The sequence below is a fragment of the Zingiber officinale genome, chromosome 6A, assembly GCF_018446385.1.
Source record: "Zingiber officinale cultivar Zhangliang chromosome 6A, Zo_v1.1, whole genome shotgun sequence".
Classification (NCBI taxonomy): Eukaryota; Viridiplantae; Streptophyta; class Magnoliopsida; order Zingiberales; family Zingiberaceae; genus Zingiber; species Zingiber officinale.
Window position 1 is genome coordinate 64,497,919 of NC_055997.1, and position 18,857 is coordinate 64,516,775.

The window sequence follows — 18,857 nt, forward strand, 5'->3', positions numbered from 1 at the left end:
AAAATGATTTTTTTTATGTAACTGATGTGAATGTGTTTCGTTTATATTATTTATACGTAAAATTGATAAACTGTAATATATATAAAAACAATAATTATATCAAGTGCTACCGACATGTATAATTAATCTTAATTAACTAGAATTTCTGTTCCCCATCACCTTCGTGGAAAGTTCCTGCGCAAGACTTGGGAAAGACTTGCAACAGGACTTCAGGCCAAGTGACTCTATATACATATGCGGAGGATAGACCAACAATATGCCAATTAAAGTGTAATATTTAATTGAGGCCATGGAGGAAGGGAGGAGCAACGATATCATGGACCCGGAATTGTGGAAGGCAGCAACCTCCGGAGATGCAACATTCATTGAAGGAGTTATTCGAACAGACAAGATGCGCCTTGGCAAGGTTACCATCGATGGCAACTCGGCGCTGCACATCGCCGCAAAGCACGGCTATGTGCAGATCGCCAGGAAAGTGAGCGAGCTAGAGGAGCCTTCCCTCCTCCAGCTGCCCAACGAGAGCGGAGATACGCCCCTGCACTTGGCGTCGGCCGCCGGCCATCTCGATATAGTGAATCTTTTCATCGAGCGACATGAGCGACTTAGGCAGCACCACCGGCCGTCATCTGGTGGTGTTGAGGAAGACGGGATGCCGATGGACAACGAAATCGGGAACACCGCCCGACATGCGGCAACCATCGGTGGACATGTCTCTGTTGTGGAACGGCTTCCGTGTGCCGCTCCCGAGAGTGTGCCCCCTGGGATCCTCAAGGAGCACCATCGGCCGTCATCTGATGGTGTTGAGGAAGACGGGATGTCGATGGACAGCGAAATCGGGAACACCGACCTAAATGCGGCAACCATCCGTGGCCATGTCTCTGTTGTGGAACGGCGGCCTCCTTTGGTCAATCTTGTGCACCGTCGGATGATGCGCAAGAAGCCCCCTCGGCCACCATCTGATGGTGTTGAGAAAGACGGGATGCTGATGGACAACAAGATCGGGAACACCGCCCTACATGCGGCGATCATAGGTGGCCATGTCTCTGTTGTGGAACGGCTTCTGTCGTCGGCTCCCAAACTGGCGACCATGACCAACCGATATTGGGTTTCTGCGCTCTACATGGCGGCCGAGAGGGATTTGCCAGATATTGTGGAGAAAATACTGGCAGTCTCCGACGAAGAAGTCTCGCACGAAGGGCCTCGTGGTCAGATGGCACTACACGCTGCTGTACTTAGAAGCCACAGTGAGTTAATTACTTCCTACCTCAAAATCAATTAAGATTGATTAGATATCGATTTCTGAGTTGTTTACTGTCGACAGAAATAACAAATATGATACTAGACAAGAATATTCCTTCGTGTCTGAGACATCAAGATGAAGACTCCAAAAGCACTCCGCTTCACTTTGCAGCGGCCCAGGGAGATGTTGCCATGCTGCGGTTGCTTCTGGAACGAGATGCCACTGCAGGTTACATGAAGGACGAACATGGTTTCGCCATCATCCACATCGCAGCAAGTGTAGGCGACCGGAACATGATCGAGGAGATTTTGGTGCGTTGCCCTGATGCCTTGGAACAGAAGAATAACAAAGGACGCAACTTTGTTCATGTGGCCGTCAAGAAGAAGAATCTAAATGTGGTGGAGTACGTTCTCAATTCTTCTCCCTCGGCCAAAGAGCTCCTCAATGAACAAGATCGTGTAGGAAACACGCCTTTGCATCTTGCGGTTCTTGCAAAAGACCAGAAGATGATTCGAGTGTTGTTAAGCAGTCGAATCGCGAACTCTGCCCTCATGAACAGCTCAGGTTTCACACCGGTCGACCTTGCTTCCTTGAATTTCAGAACAGGAGTCAGCCTTCGGATGGTAAGTGTTCATCATTTCATATGTAATTCACAAGGTAATATAATGGTTATCTTCCAGTTTCTATTTTAATTATGAGTTCCATTTAAGCGTTCTCTTACTCTCTAAATATTCAGTTACAGGTTTCAGATTGCTTTGTCTGATATAACAACTATTTTCTTTGGTTTTGCAGTATAACATTATGACAGATTTAATCTCATACGGTTCGCGTTTCAGTCCGCAACGAGTCGATCACATAAGAAACCACATGCGGAAAAGTCAAGATGAAGAAATAGATCGGTATCGAGCATTGACCAACAATCTTGCTATCGTTGCTGTGCTCATCGCAACAGTCACCTTCGCAGCTGCATTCACCTTACCAGGAGGATACAGGAACGATTCTGGATCAGATGAAGGGATGGCCATTCTATCGAGCAGAGCTGCCTTCAAGGCATTCTTGATCTCAGACACCTTAGCCATGGCTAGCTCCATCACAGTAGCACTCGTACTGATATATTCTGGTTCTCTAGATCATGATGTCCGGTTGCAGTCCCTTATGACTGCAATGAAGTTAGTGTGGGTTGCAGTTGGCTCCCTCAGTGTGGCATTTGCTACCGGCGTGTACTCTGTCGTTGGGCCCGACTCTGAGTGGGTTGCAATTCTTGTGATCCTAATAGTTTGCAGTCCGCCATTGGTTGCCATTCTCGTTGCTTATCGGCATTCCTCGGGCTACTTAAAGATGAAGTTAGGTTACTCGTTGGGTCAGAAGAGGGTTAACCGAGATCCTGCTACAGGTGGGAATTCTAAGTCAGTGCATTTGAGGATATTACAACGGGAATTTATTAGATCTCAGACCTTTGATCACATGAAATTTACAACACCCCACAACTCACAGCCGGCCCAAGCACTTTCGCCATCAGCTTCGCAAATACCTTCACCTTCGCCATCATCTTCGCAAATACTTTCGCTACCACCTTCGCCAACAACCATTAGGAACTCCCCAATCTAATAACAATAATGGAAAATAATCTCTAATTGATTTCAATCAATTGAGATTTATTATATTTGACATCACAATTCATATCGATATTAATCAAATAGTAAAAAATAATATTTTCAAGTCTATTATATTACTATGTTTACGATTGTATGTCATATTTAGTCTTTCCTTTATGGTTTTAGACAACTTATATAAATAAACCTATTGGCTTTTAATAATAATATAATCAAAAAATTTATATTATTTATTTCCTCTATTTATTATTTTCTACATGGTATCAGAGCCATGATCCTTCATTTCTTCTCCATCTGCTTTCTCCATCTTCCTTAATTTCTTCTGCTCACAACCATAGCCGCTTTGTTTAGCTCTTCTTCAGGGCCGGTACTAGGGGGACCGCTAAGGTAGCGGATCTATCTTTTTTTTGTTTAGCTCTTCTTCATATCCTTCTCTATCTCCAGCAAATAGCCCTCTACCTTCTAGATTTCTTCCAAAGTCTCTTTGTCGTTCTTTGTCAATTTCGACGCCGACATCCTTTGTTGCTAATTTTGGCACCGACATCCTTTGCTGCCGATTTCGGTGTCGACGTTCTTTGCTGCTGATTTCGGCGCTGACGTCCTTTGCTGCCATTTTCGGCACCGACAATCCGGGGGTTCCATCACTGCTACTTTTCATCCATTTCGATGTCAGATACTCAACGACATCAAGGTGGCCAAAAGTAAAGTTTAGACCGATGTCAAACTTGTCATATCGTTGGTCATACTGGTATTCATTGCTCTAGAAGATTTGATTGGTCTTATAGTCAGACAAAATGTCAAATTTGTCTCAGAACTGGGTATATTCGTATTCAATGTTCTAAAAGATTTGACTCAAATTTTGCTGGTGGTCCTGCAGCATTGAGACAACCAACTATTTCATAAGGAGAGCATGCATCTTCAAATCGACCACCACCTTCTTGGCATTCTACAGCCCAGTCATCTCATTCTGGAGCATTATATTCTCATATTCTATCTCTCCAAGTATAGTTTCATCGACTCTTGAGAACCCAAGATGACATCCAGATTCTGGAGCAACTCATCATGTTACACTGGAGTATAATATTCTCATAGAAGCTTCACCTTATGATGGACCCGACATGGTACAAATAGGTAATGACTCAGGTTTGTAAATTACTCACATTGGGAATACATCTTTTTACTCATGTGATCGAACTTTTCGTATGCGCAACACTCTTCATGTTCCTTCTATCACCAAAAAATTACTTTCTGTGCGTCAATTTGCTCTTGATAATAATGTGTTCCTTGAAGTTCATCCTCATCATTGTCTTGTGAAGGATCCCACAACAAGAAATATTCTACTCCGAGGAAATATTAAAGACGGTCTTTATTATCTTCAGCCCACCTATACTAATGCGTTTGTTGGAGAACGCACTGATAAATTTTCTTGGCACGCACGTCTTGGTCATCTGTCTCTACATGTTGTCCAGAATATCATTGACCAGTATGGTTTTCCAATTTCTTTAGTCTCCTCTTCTCATTTATGTGAAGCTTGCATGAAAGCAAAATCTCATAAATTACCTTTTGTGTCTTGTTCTCGCACTTCTAGTTTTCCTTTAGAAATTATTCACTCTAATGTGTGGGGTCCTGCTCCTATTCTATCTAATCAAGGTTTTCTTTATTATGTTATTTTTATTAACAATTTCAGCAAGTTTACTTAATTGGATTTTTCCTATAAAAAGAAAGTCTGATCTCTTTGATATTTTTTAACCTTTTAAAAACAAGTTGAGCGCTATTTTGATCGTAAAATCCTCTCCCTTCATTTTGATTGGGGTGGAGAGTATCAAGTACTTCATCGTCATCTTACTTCCTCTGGCATCATCCATCGAGTCTCTTGTCCCCATACTCCTGAACAAAATGGATTCGCCGAAAGAAAACATCATCATATGGTTGAAACTGCCTTAGCTCTTCTTAATCATGCCTTGGTTCCACTTAAATTTTAGGATGATGTCGTCCAAACCACAGTATACCTTATCAATCGTTTACCCACTCTACTACTTCAAAATAAGTGTCCCTTGGAAAGACTTTATAATTGTCTTCCAGATTACTCTCTCTTTCGTATCTTTGGTTACACATGTCATCCTTGGCTACGACCTTACTTTAAGCACAATTTCAACTTTGGGTTTTTACAATGGGTTTTCATTGGTTATAGTAATTTGCATCATGACATCGGTTTTTTTAACCGATGTCTATAAGTGCCCTTTTTTCATTAATAGACATCGATTTTAATAGCGGTTTTTAAAACCCAGTGCCTATGATAGTTTCCTTGTTCTATCTACGACATCGGATAGTAAAAATCCGTTGTTAAAAGTGGTGTTAATGAACCAAAATAAAATAATTTAATTTTTCCACCAATATTTAGCCAAAATTTGTAACACTTTACTCTTCCCTCCCAACCTAAACCTATATCGCACCTGTATACCGTCGCGACGCCACCACTACTTTCCTCTTCGCCGCTGGAATATTTTAACAAAATGTCTTTCTCTGGGTTTGTTCGCGACCTTTCTCTCTGCGCTTCTCACAGTTCTCATGGGAGTGGTAGAGGCGGGCGACACCAGATGCAACCCAAGCTCCCAGATCTGGCTACTGGCACTAACCCTAGCAGCATTCCCCCTCTCAATGCCTCCTAGGGCTACCAGATCTGTGCTTCTCACAGTTCTCTTGGTCAGAATCACTAAGTTTATGGTAATTGAAAGCTCTCGCTTTTATTTTTCTTTTTTTTCCTTGTAGTTCAAGATTCTGAGTTGGGATCTTACGTTCTGAACTCAACTCATGCTATTAGTATTTTCAGGATAGCTTGTTCATGCTTTTGCTACTATTATATATTTAAGCGATTTTATGTAAATTGCCTTGCTTTTTCTTTTACTGCCTCTTCATTCATTATGGGATGCTTGTTGCAGAAATCAACTCTACGTGGTGGAGCAATACTTGTGCTTGTTTGTGTTATATCTTCCTGCAATTTTGTGTGAAGTGCTTGGTATCCCCAAGTCGATATCTTTGAAATCCTTTAGTATTATCCTTCTGTTAGGTTAGACCACCAAAGTGCAAAGGAGCAGAGATGGGTTTGTAACGAGCTTGGCCTGGTAATAATCCATTTTAGACAATAAGACTGCTTCCTAGATTCCTAATTCTGCCAGCTATAGGTTTCTTATCTGGGCTCAAAAGCAATGGCTTCCAGCAAAGATGATGTTGATGAACCTACTGATTCCTATTCTCTGCAAGTGTTTTCTTCCTAGTTTTCTATGATTTGAGGGTTTTGATTTTTTTTTTGGTGCGTGTGCTAAACAATATTTTTCTACAGACTTAAGAATCCTTACAAGGATCCTGATGATGGTCGCCAGCGGTTTCTTCTTGAGTTGGAGTTTGTTCAATGCCTTGCCAATCCAACTTATATCCACATTGAGTTACTGCTTGACTGAGAACAATAAATTCTTTGTTTCATTCTTTTGGAGTCCACAAATCTTCTGTATAGTCCACAAATTTTCTGTATGAAGTTATACTTCAATATTGACTAGACTTTCATGCGGATTTTGTGAAGTGGTTACCTTTCCTTCATTCTTGATCGAATGGAAAAATGCTACAGTTGTTTCTATCTCAAGTATTCAAATATTTGGTCATCTGCATTTTTTCTTCAATATTCTTCTTGAGTCTCTCAGTGCATTCAATTAGGAGAAAAATACCTTTGAATATCAACGAAAATTATTCATATTAGGTTCAGTCCTTTCATTGTAATTTTTGTTGAATTTTTTCTCGATAGCTTTGTAATTGCCTCTCCTGAAAATTGTGTGCAAAGTTGAATATTGGATTCTGAAACATATTAGGTTCAATCCTTTCATTGTATTTTTTTTTGTTAAATTATCTCTTGATTACTTCATAATTGTTTTTCTCTTAAAAATTGTGTACAAAGCTGAATATTGAATTTTGAAACATATTGCTAGTCTTTTGGATTACTCTGATCAATGTTTTTTCTTTTTTTTTTATAGAGGATGAGTATGCCACCGCATCAGAAAAGGATCCAAAGATTTTGTTGACTACATCTCGTGAGCCAAGCCAGCGTCTTGGTCAATTTGTTAAAGTGTGTTTATGTACCCTCCCAATAGTCATATTTCACCTGGTGTTGTTTTGTAGAAGCATCAAAGCTCTGTCCGTAAGTTTGACATGATTATGCTATTCATTTTGGAATTAAAATTGGTGTTTCCCAACGCAGTGAGAATGAACCGTGGTAGTCAGGTATGTTCCTCAATTCTTCTGTAAGTATAAAACTGAGGCATGCACTTATAAGTGTCATTATATTTAGTTATTGCTTTTTACAAATTAACTCATTTATTTTGCCATACTTGTTGATATTTTGTTAGTGGGATGAAATTTATTAACGCTAAGAATATGGGAATCCATTGCATAGCATGGTCATCCTCATTTTTATGATTTGAAGCTTGTTTAAAAAATAAACTTCATAGTGCCATTTTTATAAAAAAAAATCTATATTGTTAGAGATTCGTATCTATTTGTTGGATGTTTTTATAAATATTTTCTTGTTATCAACTGACACAGTTATACATTGTTCTGTAGGTGATCTCAGAAATTATTGAGTTTTGCCGAGCGCATGAATATACAGATGTTATTTTTGTGCATGAACATCGTGGTGAGCCTGATAATTTGGTCATTTGCCACTTGCCATTTGGTCCAACTGCATTCTTTGAGTTGCTGAATGTGGTATGTAGAAGTAAATTTTGTATCTAGCGTAGTTTGTACATTTGTGAAACATCTGTACAAACTACAGCTTTGTACAAACTTGTTTTGCTTCATTGTGAATAACTACAGCTTGGTCAAAGGACTGCAAACATCCTTAAACATCTCTTTACTGTGCCTAAACCTGAAACTAAACGAATAATCACATTTGCCAACAAGTCCGATTACATCTCATTCAGGCACTCCTTGGCCTTCACAATTTATTCTTTGATTTTCATTATCTGACTCTGGTTTAAGCTTTTTACTCATACCCTACTTTCTGATGTTTAGACATAAAATTTTTATGTGTAGATAAAGGGGTATCTATCATGCAGTGGTTTTCGAGTGAACTCTACAATATGTATAAATCTACACTTGAACAGTAATTCTTTCTCTTTTTGATGTATCTAATGAATGGATTTCACATAATGTGTTAGAATTGTTACTCCAAGAGTTGATAAAATAATCGCAATTAGTTGTAGCTCTTATACATTCTTGTTAAAATTGGTATTGGAATTGAATGATTTTTTTATTTTAAAGTAGGTTATTTCAAATTGGTAGGATTGATGAAATTAGAATCATTTAGAAATAACAAAATAACAGTTTCATATGTTAGATACTAAACTATATATATATATATTTTTATATATATATATATAAGTTTTTTTTATCCTGGGCACCCAGCGTGGGCGATGCTTATAGCATTGTTCACAGTGATTTTTATTATTTTTAAACTCTCGGTTATGCCAATAAGATTTTGCTTTTAGGATTTAGGGATTGAGTTATAGTATTAAGCAAAAAAAAAAAAAAATTTAAATCGAAAAAAAAATTTAGGTGCTCGTGGCGTGTGGAAGGTAAGATATGCAGCATAACATTTCTCTCGCTCTCTCTCTCGCGCGCCTGTATTCAAGATTGAAAATATGTTGTCAACATGTAAGTTTTTTGGCTTCTTTTCTTACCTTTGTTGAAACATGGATGTATTTTGATGTGACAATACAATTCTCATAGGTTATATGCATGAAGGTGATTTGTCATCAGCTAATGTGATTTAGGCATCATAGTTAATTATCTTGAAATACAACTAAATTTATACTCGAACAAAATACATATAGCCCCTCTAGTTGATGACCAAAACTATAAATCTTGTAAGGATATCCATATCAGCAATAATTCTAGTGAAAAAGGCTTACAGTTCAGTATTCAACTTGTGAAGAAATGGTGTTTAATACTAAGGTTATAAATTGCATATATTTCAGCAAATAACCTTTTTTTTTTATAGTGTTTTAGATATTCAGACTCGGTGAAATTTATTTATTTGTATCTTTCTGCTTGTACATGTTAGGACCAAAAGTAGCTAGAGGGGGGGGGTGAATAGCTCGTCGCGTTCGCTCGGTGCTCGGCGTTGCTTGTTTCTTCAAAGATATGCAGCGGAAAATACAGAAATAAATCACACAACGCTAACAAGGTTGGTTTACTTGGTATCCACCTGTAAAGCCCGAAAATTCTCAAAACTGTTTTAGAAATACAGTATGATTTTTCTGGAATTTTTAGATATTTTTTCGGAATTTTCCGAGTAGCGGAAGTAGCAAAAATAATTAGAACCGTAAAATAGCTTAGGCGGGAATCGAACCCGAGACCTATGGTTTACGGATAAGTTTAGTAAGGGCCGTGCTGAAAGAAAGGAGAACCAAATATATTTATATTAGAGTTGGGTTCATTAAACCACTTAATATAAATAATAAACTTAAGTTGGAGTTGGGTTATTTTTATTTTTGTTCGGCACCTTCCCCTCTCAAACCCTCACGCCGGCGCCCCTCTTCTTCTCCTCTTCCTCATGCACGGCACACCAAGCCCAAGGTCCATCGGTTCACCTTCCGGCGACGACTCCAACACGAAAGAGGTTCTTCTCCACGAGAGGAACGCGAAGACGTCGAGAGGATCACCTCCACCGGAACTCTAGCGAATAGAATCGTAAGAAATTACGATCAAGAGGTAAGAAACCCCTCACCTGCAGTATAATAGTTCCGTTTGGATTTTCTATGCATTAGTTTAGTAATATGCAGATTTTGTTGACATGTAGGGTGTTTCAACCCTCCTCTCAGATTTAGGGATTTAGTTGAGCACCTTTAGATGGGCCGGACACGCCTACCCTCTTCAGTTGGGGTTGTAGGCGTTGTCGGGTGCCTAAAGGTAGTCTCCCTAATAAAGAGGAGAGTTGGGGCACACTAAGTGTTCGATAAAATAACTAGATCCGTAAAAATGCAACTTAGGCATTTTAATACTACAGTCAAATGCATTAGAAGCGTTTAAAACAACAAATCAGTTTATTTTAGCTGTATGGGACTACGGTCCAATGGGTGGGCTCCCACAGTCGCCTCTAGGTTCAGACAACCTCGCTTTAGGTTTAGATAACCTAGAAACAGCATGTTATATCAGTTAGCTATAGATATCAGTATTTTATTTTCAGTGGCACTGTACTGGATTAGATATCCATTGGGTTGGACTCCCACAGTCGATAGCCTAGACAACCCTGCTAAATTCGGGACTTGCAACCCCGGATCTAGTAGGGATGCGCGCACAGCAAGTACAGTTGCCGGGCCCAACAGCATGTTTAGTATTTTCACTTATTATGTATTAGATTTCAAAGCTCAAAATCAGTTATGCTAGTTGAGTTTGTTTCCAGTTACAGATTCAGTTTCAGTTAGTTTAGACTATATTCAGTTCAGTGTTCATTTGGTTGCTTTGCCATGATTCAGTGCTTATGCCATGCTTATATGTTATGCCTTATGATTTCAGTATACCATGTCTTAGTAAGTTCAGTACATATTTTCAAATAGCATGATTTAAAAGCATACTGCATCGAATGCATGATTTTGTGAGGTAGATGGTTTCTTACTAAGCTTTAAGCTTACAGATTCTATTTTTCCTTATACTGCAGATAAGGGTAAAGGAAAGATGGACTAGCGGAGGCTGGAGGTCAATGCAGATCAAGATGTGTGTGGAAGGAATTGGAATAAAGATCCTAGGGATCTAGTTTTATTCTATTATGCATTAGAACATTTTCAGTATGCATTAGTACTTATAGCAAGCGTTATCTTATGTTTCTGTTAGTTAACAAGAGAACAGTTTAAAACCTTGTTAGTTTTGGTTTCCATGTGTTTACATGCCATGAATTAACATTCTATGCCTTAATCATGTTTAGTATGTTAGCCATTACCCCGTAGAATGTTTCCTTTCGCTTTTATAGGGTTGTGTAAAGGCTTTGGCACGCATCAGTGCTGAAATCAGGCCCTTGGGCACGAAATCAGAAACTCTAATCGATCAGCTGATCGATTCGAGAGTTTCCAATCGATCGAAGGATCGATTGGGCACCTGGTCTCGCGAGCAGTAGGCGTCTGGATCGATCCGCCGATCGATCCAGCAATTTCTGTCGCGAACAGAAGGCTCTGGGATCGATCGATGAATCGATTGACCAGCTTGGATCGATCAGCCGATCGATCCAAGTTATCGTCCCGGGCACAGTAGCATGCTGGATCGATTACTGGATCGATCCAACCTATGTCCCGCATACAGTAGCCGGCTGGATCGATCACTGGATCGATCCGACTATTCCAATCGATCCGTGGGTCTGGTATCAGCGGGGAAGTGTCTAAGTTCAGTTCCTTGGCCATGGGGAAGGTAAAACATGTTATGAGTAGTTAGTTTACCTCCCTTAGCATGTATAGAATCAAGAAATGTCAGTAGTTAAACAAATTTTAATTAGTACAGCTTCCGCATCTAGACTTAGTAAATGGTCAGGGAATAGTTTAGCACAGCATAATGTGACGATCAGCCTTACAGCCTAGTGGTGGAAGGCGGGTCGTTACAGAGTGGTATCAGAGCCAAGTTCCATACTTCCTACACACACATCAGCATTGTACCTGCAGCTTCCAAGTAAGAACACCTCTACTTTATTTATGCTTCTTGTTTATTATTACAGTTCATGTTTATATACATACTGCTTGTTAGTATGTGATAGTTTAAACATGATATCAGTAGTTAGATAACCGTGATAGTGTTAGTTATACCTATGTTCTCTATGTCTTTAGAAATGGCACGAGGGCCTTGACTAGGGTACTAGCTCGAGCCCCAAGAAGAGGCGGTTCGGTGCCTCCTCCGGACCTTCTGACCTTGGTGGCTCGATTCTGACAGGTGAACAGAAATAGCCACCTTAAAGGCTAATCACAGGTCACCCCAGAACCGAACCTGACGACTCCGAAGTCTTAGAGGTTCCACCATTCCAGCCTACAGCACCAGTAGCCCCCGCAACTGAGCCAAGAAAGGAAGCCTATCCGATCCAGTGGCAGAGAGCCAGAGAACTTCTCGGCGCTAGTGAACCATGGGATGCACAAGCCTGGTTCAAACACTGGAGAGCGATGGAGCTTCTGGATGGCCAGAACACGAGAAGGTGAAGTGTGCCTCCTTAGCCTGACAGGAGACGCACGCATGTGGTGGAAAGAATCGAAGCGCCCGGTGAACCGGATGACATGGGCCGACTTTGAGAAAGAATTCTTTGAGGAGTTCTTTCATATCGGGTTACAAACCGCCACTACGACGAGTCAGGGCAACCTCTCAGTTGAGGAAGGCGTGAAGAAATTCAACAGTTGGCTCGTCATGCCTAATCGGCGCGGAAAAGGAACGGATCGGGTTAATGCTCAAGATCACGAGGCCGAGATAGCGATGAGCGTGGTGGTGGCATCATAGCCACAAACCACGGAGGAGTTAGTGAGCGGTGCCTTGACCACAGAGCATTACCAGAGCATCAGCAGCAAGCCTCCTCGAGTCCAAGGGCCAAGGAAACTCTCACACTCAAAATAGCAAGGCCACAGCTCTAACTCCAACAGCAAGCGCAAATCGTGGAGTGACTCAAAAGGAGGACCATCTAGCAAGTGTCCCGATTATCCAAAGTGTGCCACTTGTGGGAAATTCCATCCGGGGTTTGTCGCAAGGGCACACGAGGATGCTTGAATGTGGACAAGAAGGCACATGGCCAGTGGCCGAACAAGACCGGTCTTCCTCGGCCACAGCAGATCCAGTATGCCGGCCAGCCGGCTACATCGGATGCAGCCGCTCTAGAAGGTCCACTTATCGCCGGGGCCGATTGGAAGCCCCGGCTACGGCTAACGCGAGGATCTACTCACTCACGAGAGAGGACGTAGCAAATGTCTCGACAGTCGTCACAGTCGATTAGCATTTTACAAATAGTGCTACTGTTCTATTTGAACCCGTTCATATATAGCGGTGTTCTCCGAGAAATTAGAAATACCCCCGAGGTACTCGGTTTTCGACGGCACTACCTTCGGGAGAGGTCATGGCATCCACGCGGCTCGAGGCGGTGCGGTCATTATAGCGCAGGAACTCTTACGTGATCGATCCTGCTGAAACGACTCGACGTCATTCTTGGGATGGACTTTACGATCAAATCGGTGCTTCCAGAGTGCCGTAAGCGAAGTCGTATTCCAACCCAAGCGAGTACATCGGAGAACCAAAGAGAAAAGCCGGAAAATTTCGCTATGAAGACACGAAGTTGATGGATTCGGGATGTGGGTACCTAGCACATGTAGTCAACACCAGCCGGACGAGGACCAGCTAGCAGAGGTCCGAGTTGTATATGACTACCCAGCAGTCCTGAAGAGTTACCAGCCTAGCACCAGACCGGGAGATTGAATTTGAGATAGAGCTCTTCCCCAGCACCAACCCTATTTCCAAAGCCCTCTACCGCATGGCTGAAGGAACTTCATGAGCAACTACAGGAGCTACTTGACAAGGGCTTCATCGCCCTAGTCACTCACCGTGGGGGCGCTGCTATTCGTGAAGAAGAAGGATGGAAGCATGCGGTATGTATAGACTACGAGCCTGAATCAGTCACGATCGAAGGTATCCTCTTCCCGAATAGATGACTTGTTCGACCAACTAAAGGGAGCGGCGGTGTTCTCAAAATTGACCTCGGATCGGGATATCACCAAGTCGAGTCAAGGAGGGTGATATATCGAAGACGGCATTCGGACAGATTCGGACATTACGAGTTCGTAGTTATGCCTTTTGGAATGCTCCACTACATTCATGGATCTCATGAGCAGGGTATTCGGGGAGTATTTAGATAAGTTTGTTATTGTGTTTATCGATGACATTCTTATCTACTAGAACTCAGAAGAACACTCGAGCACCTGAGACTAGTATTGCAGACCCTTGAGCAAACCAGCTTTATGCCAAGTTCATGAAATGTGAGTTTTGGCTAAATCGGTGTCCTTCCTGGTCACGTAATCTCAAAGGATGGTATTATGGTAGATCCGGCAAGATAGAAGCGATAAATGGAGGAGACCTAGGAGCATGAGATCGGGAGCTTTACGGGATTAGCAGGATATTACTGAAAGTTTGTAGAGGACTTCTCGAGATAGCCTCCCCAGCTCTCACCGGGAAGAACAAGAAATTTCGGTGGACAGCTTCAGTGAACTCAAGAGGAGATTGACTAGTGCACCTATTCTGACAATGGACAGCTTTGATATATATAGTGGCGCCTCTAAATTGGGATTAGGGCAGTCTTGATGCAAGATGGCAAGGTAATCGCCTATGCCTCCGACAACTCAAGGATTATGAGAAGAACTACCCTACTCATGATCTTGAGCTTGCAGCAGTAGTGTTCGCTCTCAAAATTTGGAGACATTACTTGTGTGGATCTCGGTGCTCGCCGTATCCTGATCATCAGAGTCTGAAGTACTTCTTCACTCAGAAGGATCTGAATATGCGACAGCGCAGGTAGCTAGAGCTAGTCAAAGATTATGACATAGACATCCTCTACCACCGGGGAAAGCCAATAGGGTAGCAGATGCACTTAGCAGGAAATCCAGCGCTACCTTATTATCTCTAGCAACCATGTCACCACCCCTACAGAAGGAGATCGCGGATTTTGGTCTCGAACTCATCGTCGGACAGCTCTCTACTATGACCTTAGAGTCTACCTTGCTTGGTGATATTCAGTCAGCTCAGGATCAGGACCCTGAAATTCAGAAAATCAAGCAAGGGCTAACAGAATCAGAAAGTAGAGAATTCAGAGTGTCCGACAGTGGGGTGTTGTATTTTGGTGACAGACTCTGTGTTCCAGATCGGGAGGAGCTACGGAGGCAGATTTTAGATGAGGCTCACAGGACTCCCTATGCGATGCATCCAGGCTCCACCAAAATGTATCAAGACCTGAAGAAACGTTTTTGGTGGCCCGGGATGAAGCGAGACATCGCCAGATATGTTAGCATCTGCCTCACCTGTCAGAGGGTCAAGGCAGAACATCAGCGACCAGGAGGAGTTCTGCAGCCTATACAGATTCCAGAATGGAAGTGGGAGGATATCTCGATGGACTTTATAGTAGGGCTACCCAGAACCACAAATGGTTTTGATGCCATCTCGGTAATAGTCGGCGACTAAATCAGCCCACCTTTTAGCTATCAAGATATCCTACTCCGTGAGAAGCTAGCTCGGTTGTATCTTCAGGAGATCGTCGGACTACATGGAGTCCCACGAACCATCATTTCGAGAGAGATTCACATCACACTCGGGGTGTATACAGATCGATGGGCACCAATTGAAATTGACCTGACCTTCCATCCTCGACGGATGGTCGGAGGCGAGTAAATCGTGCACTCGAAGATATGCTCGGCGTGTGCCCTAGACTTGAGGAAGTTGGTGCAAATATCCGAGCTTAGCGGAATTTGCATACAACAACGGTTATCGTGCCACTATCGGCATGACACCTTATGAGGCACTCTATGGGCGGAGGTGCGGATCACCAATCTGTTGGTATGAGAGTGGTGAGCGAAGGAGCTAGAGCTTCAGACAGATCTAGTGGCGCATACAGCAGATTCGCCAGAGGATAGAGACAGCACAGAGCCGCGAAAAGCTATGCCGATACACGACGAGACCCCTAGAGTTTTCGGTTGGGGATACAGTTTTCCTCGAGTAGCTCCCATGAAGGGAGTCATGCGTTTTAGGAAGAAGGGCAAGCTAGCTCCCGGATATGTGGGACCATACCCTATCACGAAGAGAGTGGGCAAGGTAGCATATGAGCTAGAGCTACCTCGGAGATGTCAGTCCACGTATTTCATGTCTCCATCTTTGAAGAAGCATATTCGACGCCACCGGTGGTTGAGCCCGGTTAGTGCAGTCAGTGATGATCTCGGCTATGACGATCGGCTATTCGGATAATAGACCGCGATAAAGAAATTACGGAACAAGGAAGTACCATTAGTCAAAGTCGGTGACAAAATCACACCGCAGCAGAGGCGACTTGGGAGGCAGAGGCCAGCATACCAGAATTATTTTAAGTTCGGGACGAACTTTTATAAGGTATGGGGATTGTAAAGCCGAAAATTCTCAAATTGTTTTAGAAATATGATGATTTTTTTGGAATTTTTAGATATTTTCCGAATTTTCCGAGTAGCGAAGTAGCAAAATAATTAGAACAGTAAAATAGCTTAGGCGGGAATCGAACCCGAGACCTATGGTTTACGGATAAGTTTAGTAACCGGTGAACCCAGGGCCGTGCTGAAAGAAAGGAGAACCAAATATATTTATATTAGAGTTGGGTTCATTAAACCACTTAATATAAATAATAAACTTAAGTTGGAGTTGGGTTATTTTTATTTTGGTTCGGCACCTTCCCCTCTCAAACCCTCACGCCGGCGCCCCTCTTCTTCTCCTCTTCCTCATGCACGGCACACCAAGCCCAAGGTCCATCGGTTCACCTTCCGGCGACGACTCCAACACGAAAGAGGTTCTTCTCCGCGAGAGGAACGCGAAGACGTGATCGGATCGTCGAGAGGATCACCTCCACCGGAACTCTAGCGAATAGAATCGTAAGAAATTACGATCAAGAGGTAAGAAACCCCTCACCTGCAGTATAATAGCTCCGTTTGGATTTTCTATGCATTAGTTTAGTAATATGCAGATTTTGTTGACATGTAGGGTGTTTCAACCCTCCTCTCAGATTTAGGGATTTAGTTGAGCACCTTTAGATGGGCCGGACACGCCTACCCTCTTCAGTTGGGGTTGTAGGCGTTGTCGGGTGCCTAAAGGTGGTCTCCCTAATAAAGAGGAGAGTTGGGGCACACTAAGTGTTCGATAAAATAACTAGATCCGTAAAAATGCAATTTAGGCATTTTAATACTACAGTCAAATGCATTAGAAGCGTTTAAAACAGCAAATCAGTTTATTTTAGCTGTATGGGACTACGGTCCAATGGGTGGGCTCCCACAGTCGCCTCTAGGTTCAGACAACCTAGCTCTAGGTTTAGATAACCTAGAAACAGCATGTTATATCAGTTAGCTATAGATATCAGTATTTTATTTTCAGTGGCACTGTACTGGATTAGATATTCATTGGGTTGGACTCCCACAGTCGTCCCTAGGTTCAGATAGCCTAGACAACCCTGCTAAATTCGGGACTTGCAACCCCGGATCTAGTAGGGATGCGTGACAGAAATACAGATGCCGGGCCCAACAGCATGTTTAGTATTTTCACTTATTATGTATTAGATTTCAAAGCTCAAAATCAGTTATGCTAGTTGAGCTTGTTTCCAGTTACAGATTCAGTTTCAGTTAGTTTAGACTATATTCAGTTCAGTGTTCATTTGGTTGCTTTGCCATGATTCAGTGCTTATGCCATGCTTATATGTTATGCCTTATGATTTCAGTATACCATGTCTTAGTAAGTTCAGTACATATTTTCAAATAGCATGATTTAAAAGCATACTGCATCGAATGCATGATTTTGTGAGGTAGATGATTTCTTACTAAGCTTTAAGCTTACAGATTCTATTTTTCCTTATACTGCAGATAAGGGTAAAGGAAAGATGGACTAGCGGAGGCTGGAGGTCAATGCAGATCAAGATGTGTGTGGAAGGAATTGGAATAAAGATCCTAGGGATCTAGTTTTATTCTATTATGCATTAGAACATTTTCAGTATGCATTAGTACTTATAGCAAGCGTTATCTTATGTTTCTGTTAGTTAACAAGAGAACAGTTTAAAACCTTGTTAGTTTTGGTTTCCATGTGTTTACATGCCATGAATTAACATTCTATGCCTTAATCATGTTTAGTATGTTAGCCATTACCCCGTAGAATGTTTCCTTTCGCTTTTATAGGGTTGTGTAAAGGCTTTGGCACGCATCAGTGCTGAAATCAGGCCCTTGGGCACGAAATCAGAAACTCTAATCGATCAGCTGATCGATTCGAGAGTTTCCAATCGATCGAAGGATCGATTGGGCACCTGGTCTCGCGAGCAGTAGGCGTCTGGATCGATCCGCCGATCGATCCAGCAATTTCTGTCGCGAACAGAAGGCTCTGGGATCGATCGATGAATCGATTGACCAGCTTGGATCGATCAGCCGATCGATCCAAGTTATCGTCCCGGGCACAGTAGCATGCTGGATCGATCACTGGATCGATCCAACCTATGTCCCGCATACAGTAGCCGGCTGGATCGATCACTGGATCGATCCGACTATTCCAATCGATCCGTGGGTCGATTGGGAGGTCTGGTATCAGCGGGGAAGTGTCTAAGTTCAGTTCCTTGGCCATGGGGAAGGTAAAACATGTTATGAGTAGTTAGTTTACCTCCCTTAGCATGTATAGAACCAAGAAATGTCAGTAGTTAAACAAATTTTAATTAGTACAGCTTCCGCATCTAGACTTAGTAAATGGTCAGGGAATAGTTTAGCACAGCATAATGTGACGATCAGCCTTACAGCCTAGTGGTAGAAGGCGGGTCACACCTCATGATAGTGGTTAATTTGATCTGCACAACTGCACGCAATCTAATTACTTTTCCTTGTAATGACAGACCCTTACACTGCATTCGTCTTGGCATCTTTACTACTACCAATTCTAAACCCAATAACTCTATCTTTTCCTGGCTAGGTTGTGTATCCTAGCTTCGGCGAGAGATCCTTTCTTCTGTGCTGTTAGCCAGATCCGAGATGAATGCGAGAAGATGCAAAGCAATGCTGCTGCTGGCTATAAACAGATCTGGGATCCCGATCGATTCGAATGTTCCCGATCGATCGGAGGCTTTGGATCGATCCACGGATCGATCCGGGCCTCGCTCGAAAAGCGCTGGATCGATCCACCGATCGATCCGACAGTCCCCGCGAACGGGGTCCCCAATCGATCGGTGGATCGATTGGGACATCTGAATCGATCACGGATCG

General features: G+C 42.4%; 2 protein-coding genes across 2 annotated transcripts in view; both read left to right on the forward strand.

Moving 5' to 3' along the window:
- Positions 1-246: 246 nt before the first annotated feature.
- Positions 247-4,602, forward strand: LOC121996467 (ankyrin repeat-containing protein At2g01680-like). The gene is made up of 3 exons (XM_042550456.1): positions 247-1,244; positions 1,322-1,863; positions 2,033-4,602. The coding sequence occupies exons 1-3, from the start codon at positions 290-292 to the stop codon at positions 2,846-2,848; spliced, it is 2,313 nt and encodes a 770-aa protein (XP_042406390.1). The 5' UTR covers positions 247-289; the 3' UTR covers positions 2,849-4,602.
- Positions 4,603-5,060: 458 nt separating this feature from the next.
- LOC121994859 (brix domain-containing protein ZK795.3-like) overlaps positions 5,061-18,857 on the forward strand; it is a 44,918-nt gene continuing 31,121 nt past the window's right edge. The window contains exons 1-6 of the mRNA XM_042548756.1: positions 5,061-5,577; positions 5,793-5,975; positions 6,876-6,932; positions 7,021-7,122; positions 7,462-7,605; positions 7,714-7,820. Coding sequence (XP_042404690.1) covers positions 7,051-7,122; positions 7,462-7,605; positions 7,714-7,820 — 323 coding nt within the window. The 5' untranslated portion in view covers positions 5,061-5,577; positions 5,793-5,975; positions 6,876-6,932; positions 7,021-7,050. The remainder of the gene's footprint in view (positions 5,578-5,792; positions 5,976-6,875; positions 6,933-7,020; positions 7,123-7,461; positions 7,606-7,713; positions 7,821-18,857) is intronic.